Genomic DNA, 14,674 nt, shown 5'->3' with positions numbered 1-14,674 from the left:
AGTTCTTGACACACTCAAAGCGGTGCGACTGGCATCTACTACCATACCCCGTTCAAAGGCACTTAAATATTTTGTCTTATCCATTCACCCTCTGAATGGCACATATAAACAATCCATGTCTCCATTGTCTCAAGGCTTAAAATCCTTCTTTAACCGGTCTCCTCTCTTTCATTCAGTCAGAATGCTATTTTCATTTATATGGTTCTTGGCATTCCAAACTAATTTAGATTGATAGATGTGCGTGGGGCATTGAATAGGTTAAGATGAGGTGATCCTCATGAGATAAGTTTATCTATTTAAATTAAAGGTTATTGTCAAGCCTCTGGCGTTTTAATGAATAAACAACTCTGGGGACAATCTCGTCGGCACAGCTCATGGAAAATTGCCAAATTCAAAGAAACAAAGGCAATAACATTACCAAAGCACCAAAAGGGCATTTAATGGATATTTCAAAATACGTTTTCATTTTCGTGCATACTTTAGCCCGAATGAAAATTTGAGAGATATTTGCATAGTCCCCACATTGACTTTGATGCATGATTTAAACAAGTCCAATAGTCCCACGCATCAAGGTACAGTGCCTTCAGAAAGTATTCAGACCCCTTGAATTTCCACATTTTGTTACATCACAGCCTAATTCTAAAATGTATAAAAACAAAAATAATAATTATCATCATTCTACACACAATACCCCATGACAGAGCAAAATAGGTTTATATAAATGTTTGTGAATGTATTACATATAAAAGATGAAATATCACATTTGCATAAGTATTCAGACCCTTTGGCGGTGATTACAGCATTGAGTCTTCTTGGGTATGATGCTACAAGCTTAACACACCTGTATTTGAGGAGTTTCTCCCATACTTCTCTGCAGATCCTCTCAAGCGCTGTCAGGTTGGATGGGGAGCTTTGCTGCACAGCTATTTTCAGGTCTCTCCAGATATGTTCCATCGGGTTCTTGTTCGGGCCACTATTCAGAGGCTTGTCCCAAAGCCACTCATGTGTTGTCTTGGCTGTGTGCTTAGGGTTGTTGTACTGTAGGAAGGTGCACCTTGCCCCAGTCTGAGGTCCTGAGTGCTCTAGAGCAGGTTTTCATCAAGGATCTTTCTGTACATTGCTCCGTTCAGCTTTGCCTCAATCCTGACTAGTCTCCCAGTCCCTGCCGCTGTAAAACATCCACATAGCACGATGCTGCCACCACAATGCTTCACTGTAGGGATGGTACCAAGTTTCCTCCAGACGTGACGCTTGGCATTCAGCCCAAAGAGTTCAATCTCGGTTTCGTCAGACCAGAGAATCTTGTTTCTTGTGGTCTGAGAGTCTTTAGATACGGTTTGGAAAACTCCAAGCAGGCTGTCATGTGCCTTTTACTGGGGAGTGACTTCCATCTGGCCACTCTACCATAAAGGCCTGATTGGTGGAGTGCTGCATAGATTGTTGACCTTCTGGAAGTTTCTCCCATCTCCAGAGAGGAACTCTGGAGCTCTGTCAGAGTGACCATCGAGTTCTTGGTCCCTGACCAAGGCCCTTCTCCCCCGATTGCTCAGTTTGGCTGGGCGGCCAGGTCTAGGAAGAGCCTTGGTGGTTCCAAACTTCTTCCATTAAAGAATGATGGAGGCCACCCTTCCCCAGATCTGTGCCTCAACACAATCCTGTCTCGGAGCTCAAAGGGACAATTCCTTCGACCTCATGGCTTGGTTTTTGCTCTGACATGCACTGTCAACTGTGGGACCTTATATAGACAGTGTGCCTTTCCAAATCATGTCCAATCATCTGAATTTACCACAGGTGGACTCCAATCAAGTTGTAGAAACACTTCATGGATGATCAACGGAAACAGGATGCACCTGAGTTTAAATTTGAGTCTCATAGCAAAGGGTCTAAATAATACATTTGCAAATAAAAAATAAAAAACTGTTTTCGCTTTCTCATTATTGCCATATTTTGTGTAGATTGCAGATTTTTTTTAAATGTAATTTAATCGATTTTAGAATAAGGCTGTAACGGAACAAAATGTGTAAAAAGTCAAGTAGTCTGAATACTTTCCGAAGGCACTGTGAGTTTTAGATCTTTCAATGCATTTTCACCCAGTTTGTGCTGTGTTCTGCAGGGAGTCTCCAGATCTGGTATCGTCTCCATGTGTACAGGAAGCCAGATGTGTTCAGCCCCAGCCCCAGCAGCCTGGCAGATGGACGCCTCCACCGTATCAGAATCCACCGTCAGGGGAAAGATGTCTACCTACAGGTGAGCAATGGATACATGTACAAGAGGTGTAGACACTGTGCAGTGTAATTCCTTCGCAGCATCTGGGCAATATTGTATACTGTTAAGAAAGCGCTTTCCCTCCCAATCAATTTAGCTGGACTTCAGCAATTTGCAGCCATTTAGATGAATCAGTATTTCCTGTAATCCTCGTTTTTATTACTTGATTGTGCTTTCCACATTCCCCCAGATCGATCAGGACATCCACAGAAAGTACACCCTGTCATCTGATGCGGAGTTGATCTTAATCAGATCATTGACTTTGGGCAAAGTCATCGGTAAGCCCGCCTATGAAATGATACTGCCATTGCATGGAGCTATTTTGAATAATGAAATGAGGACCACGCGCACACGTGTGTTGTTTCATGACTTTATGTGATGCTGTTCACACCCATTTCTCCACATTTTCAATCCCGTTCTCAGAATAGCTTTTGTAAAACCGGACATGCAGATTTAAAGATTTTACCATCAATGCTGTAGCATAATTATTTGTTTATCCCTCACTGCTGTTGCCATAGAAACCGTATCTTCAATTCAGGAGGCAAAGGAGGCTGAATCTAATAAAGGCTGTATAAAGATTAATTGATGGGGAGGCTGAATCTAATATAGGCTGAATAAAGATTCATTGATGGGGACTAAAAGGGTTCTGACAGAGAGCAAATAAAAGTTGAATACGATAACCTAAGCAGAAAGCCAACTCTCTCTCTCTCTCTCTCTCTCTCTCTCTCTCTCTCTCTCTCTCTCTCTCTCTATCCTAATCACTCACTCCTCTAATTAAAAGCATACAAATGAAGATCTACTAAATATGCTCTACATACATATCTTCCACGATGATGAATTTGTACATCATAAAAGCACAAATTGCTAGCACAGACTGGAATATGTTCTGGGATTATTCTGATGGCATTGAGGAGTACACCACATCAGTCACTGGCTTCATCAACAAACAAAAAAAATGTACCTTTATTTAACCAGGTAAGCTAGTTGAGAAGAAGTTCTCATTTACAACTGTGACCTGGCCAAGATAAAGCAAAGCAGTGCGACACAAACAACAGCACAGTTACACATGGAATAAACAAGCATACAGTCAATAACACAATAGAAAAACAAAAAAATAAAGTGTGCAAATGGCGTGAGGAGGTAAGGCAATTAATAGACCATAGTAGCAGTGACCGTACGAAAATATCCCAACCAGAAGCCATGGATTACAGGCAACATCTGTACTGAGCTAAAGGGTTGAGCTGCCGCTTTCAAGGAGTGGGACTCTAACCCAGAAGCCTATAAGATATCTCGCTATGCCCTCCGACGAACCATCAAACAGGCAACGCGTCAATACAGGACTAAGATTAAATCGTACTACACTGGCACCAACGCTCGTCGGATGTGCCAGGGCTTGCAAACTATTACAGACTACAAAGGGAAGCACAGCCACGAGCTGCCCAGTGACAAGAACCTACCAGACAAGCTAAATTACTTCTTTGCTCGCTTCGAGGCAAGTAACACTGAAACATGCATGAGAGCACCAGCTGTTCCGGATGACTGTGTGATCACGATCTCCATAGCCGATGTGAGTAAGACCTTTAAACAGGTTAACATTCACATGGCCGCAGGGTCAGATGGATTTCCAGGACGTGTACTGCGAGCATGCGCTGACCAACTGGCACGTGTCTTCACCGACATTTTCAACCGGTCCTTGACTGAGTCTGTAATACCAACATGTTTCAAGCAGACCACCATAGTCCCTGTGCCCAACAACACTAAGGTAACCTTTCTAAATGACTACCGACACATAGCACTCACGTCTGTAGCCATGAAGAGCATTGAAAGGCTGGTCATGGTTCACATCAACACCATTATCCCAGAAACCCTAGACCCACTCCAATTTGCATACCACCCCAACAGCTCCACAGATGATGCAATCTCTATTGCACTCAACACTGCCCTTTCCCACCTGGACCACCTGGACAAAAGGAACAACTATGTGAGAATGCTATCCATTGACTACAGCTCAGCGTTCAACACCATAGTGCCCACAAAGCTCATCACTAAGCTAAGGACCCTGGGACTAAACATCTCCCTCTGCAACTGGATCCTGGACTTCCTGACGGGCCGTCCCCAGGTGGTAAGGGTAGGGAACAACACATCCCCCACGCTGATCCTCAACACGGGGGCCCCTCAGGGGTGCGTGCTCAGTCCCCTCCTGTACTCCCTGTTCACTCATGACTGCATAACATAGCACGACTCCAACACCATCATCAAGTTTTGGCGGCGACATAACAGTGGTAGGCCTGATCACCAACAACGATGAGACAGCCTATAGGGAGGAGGTCAGAGACCTGGTTGCATCACTGCCTGGTATGGCAACTGCTCGGCCTCCGACCGCAAGAACTATGGGGGTAGTGCGTCCGGCCCAGTACATCACTGGGGATAAGCTTCCTGCCATCCAGGACATCTATATCAGGCGGTGTCAGAGGAAGTCCTTAAAATTGTCAAAGACTCCAGTCACCCTAGTCATAGACTGTTCTCTATGCTACCGCACGGCAAGTGGTACCAGAGCACCAAGTCTAGTTCCAAAAGGCTTCTTAACAGCTTCTACGCCCAAGCCATAAGACTCCTGAACAGCTAATCAAAGGGCTACCCAGACCCCTCTTTTACGCTGCTGCTACTCTCTGTTTATAATCTATGCAATCACTTTAACTCTACCTACATATTACCTCAATTACCTCAACTAACCGGTGCCCCCGCACAATTGACTCTGTACCGGTACCCCCTGTACATAGCCTCGCTTGTTATTGTACTGCTGCTGTTTAATTATATGTTATTATTTGTTCTTTTTTTAATTATCTATTTTTTACTTAACACTTTTTTAAACTTCTTAAAGCATTGTTGGTTAAGGGCTTGTAAGTAAGCAACACCTGTTGTTTTCAGCGCATGTGACAAATAAAAATTGGATTTGATTTGATATATGTTTAGTTTGTTTTAGCTCACAAGAAACTTGTTCTCTTGTGGGATAACTTTATTTCCCGTGAGAGACTATACTGCTTTAACAGCTCAATGTTAATACTGAATTACAGGAGGAGAAAATTTTGATGAGGAGGTGATGCAGGCAGGATCTAAGGGCTTCATTGGCTGCCTCTCATCAGTCCAGTTCAATCACGTGGCTCCACTGAAGGCAGCTCTACTAAACCGTGGCAGCTCATTGGTCAGCGTACGGGGTCACCTGGTGGAGTCTAACTGTGGGGTGCTGGCTGACTCAACAACCTCACACCCACTCTCAGGTAAGCTATTGTAAAACACAGTCTCCACTTAGCTAACTGGATAAAACTCAGGTCGAACAAATATATTTGTTTGTTTACTATGCCACAGCTGTTCAGCTTTCATTCTGGAAACCATTTGAAGGTGTGTGGAATCAACTGTGGATGTCCAGTTTTGTCTCTGGCTTAAAGCAACATTATTAAATTTTAGGGATAAATCAGGAACGAATCGACACCACAATGAGCGGATGCCTGACAGCCTAATGGAAGTTTTGTTATCATTGTTTACACAGTTGCAAAAATACGTTATCTTCTGCCACATACACCCGGTTGAGGAACATCCGTTGGCTGCACAGCTCATTCACTCATTACTGAAAGTTAATTAATTAGCCGGCTTCTCTTTTCTTCTCTGCCAGATCAAGCTGCGAAAGCAAACAAAGATAAGGAGCAGCAAGGCAATGACACCCGGCATGATTCAGCAGTAATTGGAGGTTTGTTTCTCTATTTTGTCTTAATGTATTGGTCCTGTCTTAATATGAAATTAGCCTATTTTTCTTTCTTCCTTTCTCTCGCTTTCTGACGTTACACTACTTTTTGTGGTTGTCTCCTTGATAACCTAACCTGTGATGTCATAACTAACCCTTGCTCGTCTACAGGAGTGGTGACAGCAGTGGTCTTCATCACTCTGTGTGTGGTGGTGGTGATGACCCGTTTCCTTTACCAACACCGACAAGCCCAGAGAGATGCCAGCATCAAGGAGAAGGAGCACCGACACAACCTGGAAACAGCCTTCCGGAGAGAAGCAGCCTACCAGGCCGAACCGGTCTACCGGGCCGAATCTGCCTACCGGACAGAGCTCCACCTCCACGACAGCGCCACCCTCAGGGACAACAGGGAGTACTACATCTGACCACAGCATCCAGCCAAGCCTTTTAGCCATCGCTGCTTACCTTTATTCTGTTTTGTCCAGCTGTCTGCACGGGAGGAGACATCCAGACTTTTTCCTTGCTCCTCTGCGGTAGAAATGAAGAATTCATTCTCCTTTAGGGAACTGTGGGAATATCCTGGTGGGGAACGTCTTCCCATTTCTGTCTAGATATTTCGTAGGACAGGACTTGTAGCTGCAAAGATGTTGACCGGTCTGCTTACGAATGCTGGTGATGGGACAGGAAAATGGTGCCATAAGAGATTGAAGCATTTGGGTATGGTGCAACAGATTTATCCAATGATAGGAATACAAAGAGCCTGGAAGGGTTAGAATAGGCAGGCAATGTTATAGGAAGTGTAGGCAATGTTATGGTATAAAGCCACATAGAGGAAAACATGGACAGTGGCACTGTTTTGGTGGCTCAATGTATGTAGATTGCGAAGATTAAACTCTCCCACTGTCATGTGGGGCAGAAATCTCATGTTCTGACTCAGAGATTCTACGCACACATGCAATGAATCTATTTCAAATTCCTAAGACAATGGTTAGAAGTTTAACAGAATGGAATGGTTGAAAAGACTAAACGCAAAGGCCATCTTAGAAAATATACTATTGAAAAACACAGAGTAAGATAAGTATTGTTTTACTGATCTTGATAATGCAGTGATTAATTAAGATTAAATGAATTCCACAAAGAACTGATATTAAAATTAAATCTCCATCTCAATATATCCTTAAATAAAGCCATTAAAAATGAGGTGCCCCGGACCGGTTTCCTACATTATAATTATTTGAAAGTTTGATTTAAAATTCTTCTTTCTCCACAATGTTCTTGAGGTTTCTAAGACACATTCTGGGCTGGATTGTAATTGCTGCAAGAAAGGGAATGTAAAAATAACCCAGCTAACTGGAACATCTGCTAGCGGTCCCCTAGCAAGAAAACCTAACCATCATATACCACAGAAGTGGCTGCCGGCCAAGGGTTAGAGGAGTCTTCAAAGAGCTGCCATATACAAAGTTTAAGTTGTTCACCCAAGCTTTTTAGATTTATTTTGTGGTATTTTTGTTTTGTTTTGTTTGTTTCCTTCAGTAAACATTTTGTTCTGTCACACGTTTGATCTGTTCACGCATTTGCTACCATTTTATATTGTATTTTTTATTAAAGGTTTTTAATTCATTGCTACTGCTTGACGTCAACAGTATCCCTGTGTTAGATCTACAGTATAAAGTGATTATTATATACTGGTATTTAATGCTGGATATTGATGCTTAGTTTAGTGTAATATTTCTCTGAAAATGAAGTGGGAAAGGATCATCGGCACTAAGTGCAAAATAACACAGTTTGACAGTTTATCAATACTAAAACAGAGAATGAGAATGAAAATCGTATACGCAAACATATTTGATGAGCAACAGTTCATAAACACACCATCACCAAAATAATGAAATTGGCAGAAGTATTGCCTGAAAACATTTTTTTTCTTTCATATTAAAGTGTCCTTGACAGCAAGTTATGGTTAACCTCTGAGACTCTGAAATCCTTTTTGTACTCATGTTGATATTGTGGTTATTTTGAGGGCCCATTTTGTATGGCTATAATTGTACAGGTATATTATGAATATATGTTTAATAAAACCAAACATTCTTTTTGAAAAATAATGAAGAAGTTTTATGCTACATAACCTGCATCTCAATCTTTAACTTTCTTATTGTCTTTCTATGAGTGATTGTGTTGTTTTTACATGCGTTTAGAAGCATACATAGACCAAGGATGGTAAATGCCAAGAGGTGGTCCTTTGTATTCTAATATAGTAGAAACATTCATTATGTGCTGTGAAACTACCTCCTCCTTCCTACAAATGTTGTTATGGTAAATGTGCAAAATGGAATCTGACCTAATTCAATCACAAAGCCACAGTATTTAATTACTTTAATGGGTGGGAAATTGTGTTGTCTCTAAATTAATTGTGCTTTCTGCAGTATTTTATCCTGACGAGTCTAGTCAAATATTACAACACCGGGATATATTCTTATTCATCCAATTAAGTGTCCAATTAAAAAATGAATTCCTGCTATTTTATTTAATTAATTGCATCATAAATGTATTACCGTGGAGTAACCATTTTATATTCCCCTTTTTCTATTATACCCTGGCCTAACCCAAGGATCTGTCAATCATAAGATCACATGGTGTCTCCGTGAGTGGCTTTAGTAGTGTGGCAATGGGCAAGGCCAAGGAAGTTCCATTTCAGCTAAAATACTTTGCATATTGCTCGGTGTGTTTTCTTCTCAAAGCGTAAATGAGTGGAAAACCACCTGAGAAAAGCCCTTTTGCGTTCATGCAAACTGGATTGCTCCAGAGCTATTACGGTTGCTCAAGGTATGGTTGTAAAATATGTGTCCAGTGAAAGGGAGTATTTTTAAAGATGGATAATGCTGTGTTTACTGGTCTTTGGGGAGACATTTATTTTTACCACCACTGTGTTTAACATAATTGTTGTGTTTATTTGAGATTCCCCCTCATATCTAGAACACAGTGTACTGTAGCACCAATTCACTTGGTATATCTATTCCTGGGTTTCGACATCATGATATTGTCCTGGGGAAGGACCTTTGTGTACCTGTGAAGGCACATGAAGAAGATGGAAGAACGCAGCAGGCCTTTCTCCCAGCCCCAAGCACTGTAGAGCCAGATGAGGGTTACTGTGACATACATGATGAAGACACTGTAGATCACTGTAATATGCATCTATATAAAATACATGGATCCCTGTGGACACACACTGTGATTTATCAGTTAATAATAATATATGCCATTCAGCAGACACTTTTATCCAAACCAAAATACAGTTATGCGGGCATACATTTTAAGTATGGATGACCCGCCAACCCTGGTGGTACAAGTGCCATGCACTACCAAGTGAGCCATGCAGGACAAGTTCTCCCTCTGTATCTCCCTGGGCTTCAGCTTCTCTCATTCTGTTTACAGCCAGAATGGAGTTACTTTGTATACTGTGTATACCAGTGGAGGCTCCTCAGAGGAGGAAGGGGAGAACCATCCTCAGTGAATTTCCTAAAAATGTAAATTCTAAAACATTTTAAAAGTGATCCTTTTTTAGATACAACTATACTGACTATAATCATGTCACCAAATAATTGATTAAGAAAACAATACTGAATATAATCACATCACCAAACAATTGTTTAAAACAATTTTGCAAAGAAGGTCTACAGTAGCCTCAATAGTACTCTGTAGGTTAGTACCATGGTGTAGCCAGAGGACAGCTAGCTTCCATCCTCCTCTGGGTATATTAACTTCAATACAAAACCTAGAAAGCTCTTGGTTCTGACCCCCTTCCATAGACTTACACAGTAATTATGACATCTTCCGGAGGACGTCCTCCAATCTATCAGAGCTCTCTGCAGCATGAAATGACATGTTGTCCACCCAATCAAAGGATCAGAGAATTAATATAGTACTGAAAGCATAAGCACCAGCTACAGTAGCTATCACTGCAGTGCGTAAAATGAGGTGAGTAGTTGACTCAAAGAGAGAGAAAGACAATAGTTGAACAGTTTTGAACAAATTATTTTTCCAAAATGAAGGAGAAGCAAGAGAGAAATATGGAGAGAGATGTTATCTTTTTTCACTTTTAGGTTTCACTTGCTTAGCTAGCAAATGCAGCTAGCTAGTTTAGCCTACTGAAAAACCCTGCTCAAACAGAGGGATGCTAAGTTAGCTAGCTGGCTCTGACTATCCAACACAACACTGGAACTCTTCCAAGTCAAGGTAAGCTTTTGGTATTACTAATTTATTGCCACCGGGTCCCCGGTGTAACTGCTTACTGACTAAACTAACATTACTGCATGATTGTAGCGGGTTTACTAACGCATTAGTTCTATTAGTTAAGCTGACTATGACTTTACTTTAGCTAATATGGTGACAATGATGTAGGCTGTGAGTAGTGGTTTGGCTTGGAAATAGTATTTCACCTGGTCACATGCAGCTGATGTGTTGTATTGAAGGCCACAAGCAAAGGGACAAGGTGAGAGGAGAGCGCATAGAAGGAATACAACGTGGCTCCTAAGAAAGTGAACTGTTTTTACTCATGCTCAGGGGTGTACTCATTCCACCGATTTTGTTGAAAAACATTTCTTAAACAGAAGCAAACGGAACAAAACGGGGATAAACAAACCTGAATTTGTCCAATAGAAATTATAGTTCGCGACAGTTGGACTAATTATTACACCCTATATCAGCTAGATGCAGGCACGATTGTGCAAGGCGGTGTTGAATGTCACTGTCTGTCCATGTGTCACTGTCTGTCACCTCAAATGTGTCTCTCAACCTGTGTGTACCTACATTGTAAACTTTCATTCATAGGCTAGGTTCTAGCAGCCTCATGATGGGTATAGGGCAAATTTGAGCATCATGTAGTAGCCTAAACCTATTGCTGTCACATTGAACTGGGAGAATGGAATTTGAATGAGAGTCATCCAATATGCTGTAATAGAAATAAGGCCATGAAAATAAAATGTTCTCCCACATCTTAAACGGCACTGACCGCCACTGGTGTACACAAAGCATTCTTTAATGTTAGGCAAACAAATGTGACTGGTTACAGGATCGAGGGCGTTTAAAGCTAGTCCCTACTTCACAGTATGGTCGTTTGAAAAATAAACTGTATTGTGGTGGCAGTATGGGGAGTGCCACAAAATGAGGAATTGGTATTTAGACATTGTGCACCAATATTGAATTTTAAAAACATGTTATATTCAATGAAGTGACCTTTAATATAGAGCACATGGATAATTCAATAAATACTATTTTGTATATGAATAAAAACTTGCTAAAGTGCCAACATTCTGCATTTTGACATTTCCCTCTGTGCACCCTTTGTGACTTCAAGGAACATTTTAACCCATTAAACCCCAACATGTCTCCAAGTTTTCACCATCATTGTAGAACCCTAGTTACAGTATTTAGCTGCTTTGACAAACTCATTTCTGAATATTATTAATTATTGAATGATTCATTTTAAGTATAAAAGGTCAACCATGTTTTGTGAACTGAACATCTAGTCAAATCATAGTGTAAAGCATAGTGTGAAACCACACATTTAACGTAACATTCCGTACAAATGTGCGCAATCGCGACATTCAAACGAGGCTGCTAAGAAAACTAATGGGACTGTAGCGACAGTGCTTGTCAGGACCCGGTTACAAACCCGGGTCTCCGGAGTGAGAAACAGTCACTTAACCAACTGAGCCACGAATAGCCGGCAGAACCCAGAAGATGAGGCAGACACAGCAGTACTTGAGACGGTGTATTTAATGAAGTAAAAAGTGAAGTTCTTCAGGAAAACATGTAACTCCACAACCTCAAAAGGAATTCCACAAGAACAAAGGCAATCCTCCAAGACAAAAAGGTAAATCCACAAGGTGGAAGGTATAGCATAAAAAAGCCTCAAAAGATACTCAAAAATAAACAAGAACAAAAAAACAGAATTCCACAAGAGAGTCTACCGGGATCAACAAGAGTTCACAGAGTAGTAGGGCTGGGTGCTAACATACAAACACAGAGCCAAGAACTGAGGAAAACAAAGGGTTTAAATACAATCAGGGGAAACGAGGCACAGGTGCAAATAATAATGGGGATCAAGGGAAAACAAAAGGTCAAAAGGCACAATGGGGGCATCTAGTGACCAAAAACCGGAACAACCCTGGCCAAATCCTGACAGTGCTGACTTCAAAATCTGGGGTGTGAACTACGTTTCTATTCAAGCGTTGACCGACATGGTAATGGCTCTATAGTATTGGAGAAAAGTTGAAAAACTGACCCTCCGTTACATCGTGACGTGTCATGCTGTAACGTACAGTATGCATAAAGCAACTATTTCTGTCTTACAATCTCTCTCCACCAGGTGTAGCACTTCTTTCATCGTTTAAAAACCAGAAATGGACAGTGACAGGGGTAAGGGGGGGATACCTGGTAATTTTTTGCATCATCACTGCAAGCGAGCATCACTCTCAAAGCCATTGTTTACTTCTGAAGATCACTTTAGCACCGCCCTAAAAGCCCGATTCAAATTTGACACAAACCTTCAAATGGGTATGTAATGACACATTTCATAAACTCTTTATAGTGTTTTATTTAGATTTTAGAGGCGATAAGGTGATAAGTTGGACAGATCGAGTGAAAAAAATAAGTTTTACCACACAACATCTGTCTTTCTTACTATCACGCATTGGTTTCGCTTCCCCACCCGCCATTTTTAAAAAGACCTGAAGGAGCTCATTGACTTGTTAAATTATGCAGACACGGGCAGAGTGGGGCTCATGTCATTGATTTTGTTGGAAAGGGGAGAAATTGTGCTTTACAATGGTATTGACATTTGTCACGTTCTGACCTTAGATCTTTTGTTATGTCTTTGTTTTAGTATGGTCAGGGCGTGAATTGGGTGGGTAGTCTATGTTCCTTTTTCTATGTGGTATTTTTGTGTTTGGCCTGGTATGGTTCTCGATCAGAGGCAGCTGTCGTTAGTTGTCTCTGATTGAGAATCATACTTAGGTAGCCTTTCCCCACCTGTGTGGTGTGGGTGATTGTTTTCTGTTCAGTGTTTTTTCAGCACCATTCAGGACTGTTCGTTTTATTGTTTCGTTTCAGTGTTCAATTACTTGATTAAAGAATATGGACACTTACCACGCTGCGCATTGGTCCTCTTCTTCTTCCACCTACGACGAACGTTACAGACTCACCCACCAACCAAGGACCAAGCAGGGTGGTAACGGGCAGCGGCAGAAATCTCAAGACTCCTGGACATGGGAGGAGATTTTGAACGGAGAGGGACCCTGGACACAGGCTGGGGAATATCGAAAGCTGAGCGGCGGTGGTATGAGGAGGCAGCACAAGGAGGCAGCCCCAAAAATGTATTGGGGGGGGGCACACGGGGAGTGTGGCTAAGTCAGGTAGGAGACCTGAGCCAACTCCCCGTGCTTACCATGGAGAGAGGTGGACCGGACAGGCACCGTGTTATGCCGTGAGGGGCACGGTGTCCCCGGTGCGCAGGCATAGCGCGGTGCGTTACATCGCAGCGCCTCGTATCTAGAGAGGTCATTGAGCCAGGTGCCATGAAGCCGGCTCAGCGCATCTGGTCTCCAGTGCGTCTCCTCGGGCCGGGGTACATGGCACCAGCCCTACGCATGGTGTCCCCAGTTCGGCAGCACAGCCCAGTGCGGCCTATTCCACCTCGCCGCACTGGCTTGGCTACAGGGAGTATCCAGCCAGGTAGGGTTGTGCAGGCTCAGTGCTCGAGACCTCCAGTGCGCCTCCACGGTCTATCCGGTGCCTCGTCCACGCACCAGGCCTCTGGTGGCAGCCCCCCGCACCAGGCTCTCTCTCCGTCTCCTTCCTGCAGGTGCTCCCGCCTGTCCTGAGCTGCGAGAGTCTCCCGTCTGTCCTGAGCTGCCAAAGTCTCCCGTCTGTCCTGAGCTACCAGAGTCGCCCGTCTGTCCTGAGCTGCCAGAGTCTCCCGTCTGTCCTGAGCTGCCAGAGTCTCCCGTCTGTCCTGAGCTGCCAGAGTCTCCCGTCTGTCCTGAGCTGCCAGAGTTGCCAGTCTGTCCTGAGCTGCCAGAGTTGCCAGTCTGTCCTGAGCTGCCAGAGTGCCGGAATCGCCCGTCACTCCGGAGCTGCCAAGTCTCCCGCCTGTCCAGTGCTGCCGGAATCTCCCGTCCATTCGGGACCCGTTGCTAGGGTCCCCAGTCCGAAGAGCACATGTTCAACTTAATAAAAAAAACACGTTCCTTTTTGAAGAGGATAAATACTAAAATAACTATAGTATGTGCCTATTAATTGCCAAATAAAGTAACAAGGTTGACCATAACAAGGTTGACCATAACAAGGTTGACGATTTAATTTTAAATCAGCCTTATACCACAGCATTGTTGAATTCTCATGTCGGATTGTCTGGAAGGGCACTCTAGAATGAACATTAAAACCAGATAACGGGACAGTTGGAAAAGATCAGGACACCTTGCAATCATGACGCAATATGCGCCTACACATGCAGACCGTACTTGCTACAAAGTTACAGAAAGCTAAACCAACAACTACACAAACTGAAATTGGATACTTAGCTCGCTAGGTAGCATTGATTTGTTTTTGCAGAGACATATTTTTGGGGGAGCATCTGATGACCTAATGTGTTAAGTGAACATGAATTTCTCC

At 42.8% G+C, this 14,674-nt stretch overlaps 1 protein-coding gene across 1 annotated transcript in view; it reads left to right on the top strand.

Annotated features, from left to right (window-relative positions):
* The window catches only part of LOC124043923 (contactin-associated protein-like 5), a 128,753-nt gene extending 120,653 nt beyond the window's left edge, over nucleotides 1–8,100 (top strand). The window contains exons 20-24 of the mRNA XM_046363075.1: nucleotides 2,114–2,247; nucleotides 2,456–2,543; nucleotides 5,340–5,543; nucleotides 5,936–6,010; nucleotides 6,176–8,100. Coding sequence (XP_046219031.1) covers nucleotides 2,114–2,247; nucleotides 2,456–2,543; nucleotides 5,340–5,543; nucleotides 5,936–6,010; nucleotides 6,176–6,429 — 755 coding nt within the window. The 3' untranslated portion in view covers nucleotides 6,430–8,100. The remainder of the gene's footprint in view (nucleotides 1–2,113; nucleotides 2,248–2,455; nucleotides 2,544–5,339; nucleotides 5,544–5,935; nucleotides 6,011–6,175) is intronic.
* Nucleotides 8,101–14,674: the final 6,574 nt, after the last annotated feature.

The sequence above is a fragment of the Oncorhynchus gorbuscha genome, linkage group LG09 (genome assembly GCF_021184085.1).
Source record: "Oncorhynchus gorbuscha isolate QuinsamMale2020 ecotype Even-year linkage group LG09, OgorEven_v1.0, whole genome shotgun sequence".
Lineage (NCBI taxonomy): Eukaryota > Metazoa > Chordata > Actinopteri > Salmoniformes > Salmonidae > Oncorhynchus > Oncorhynchus gorbuscha.
Note: the sequence above shows the minus strand (reverse complement) of the source record. Positions and strands in the feature narration are given on the sequence as shown.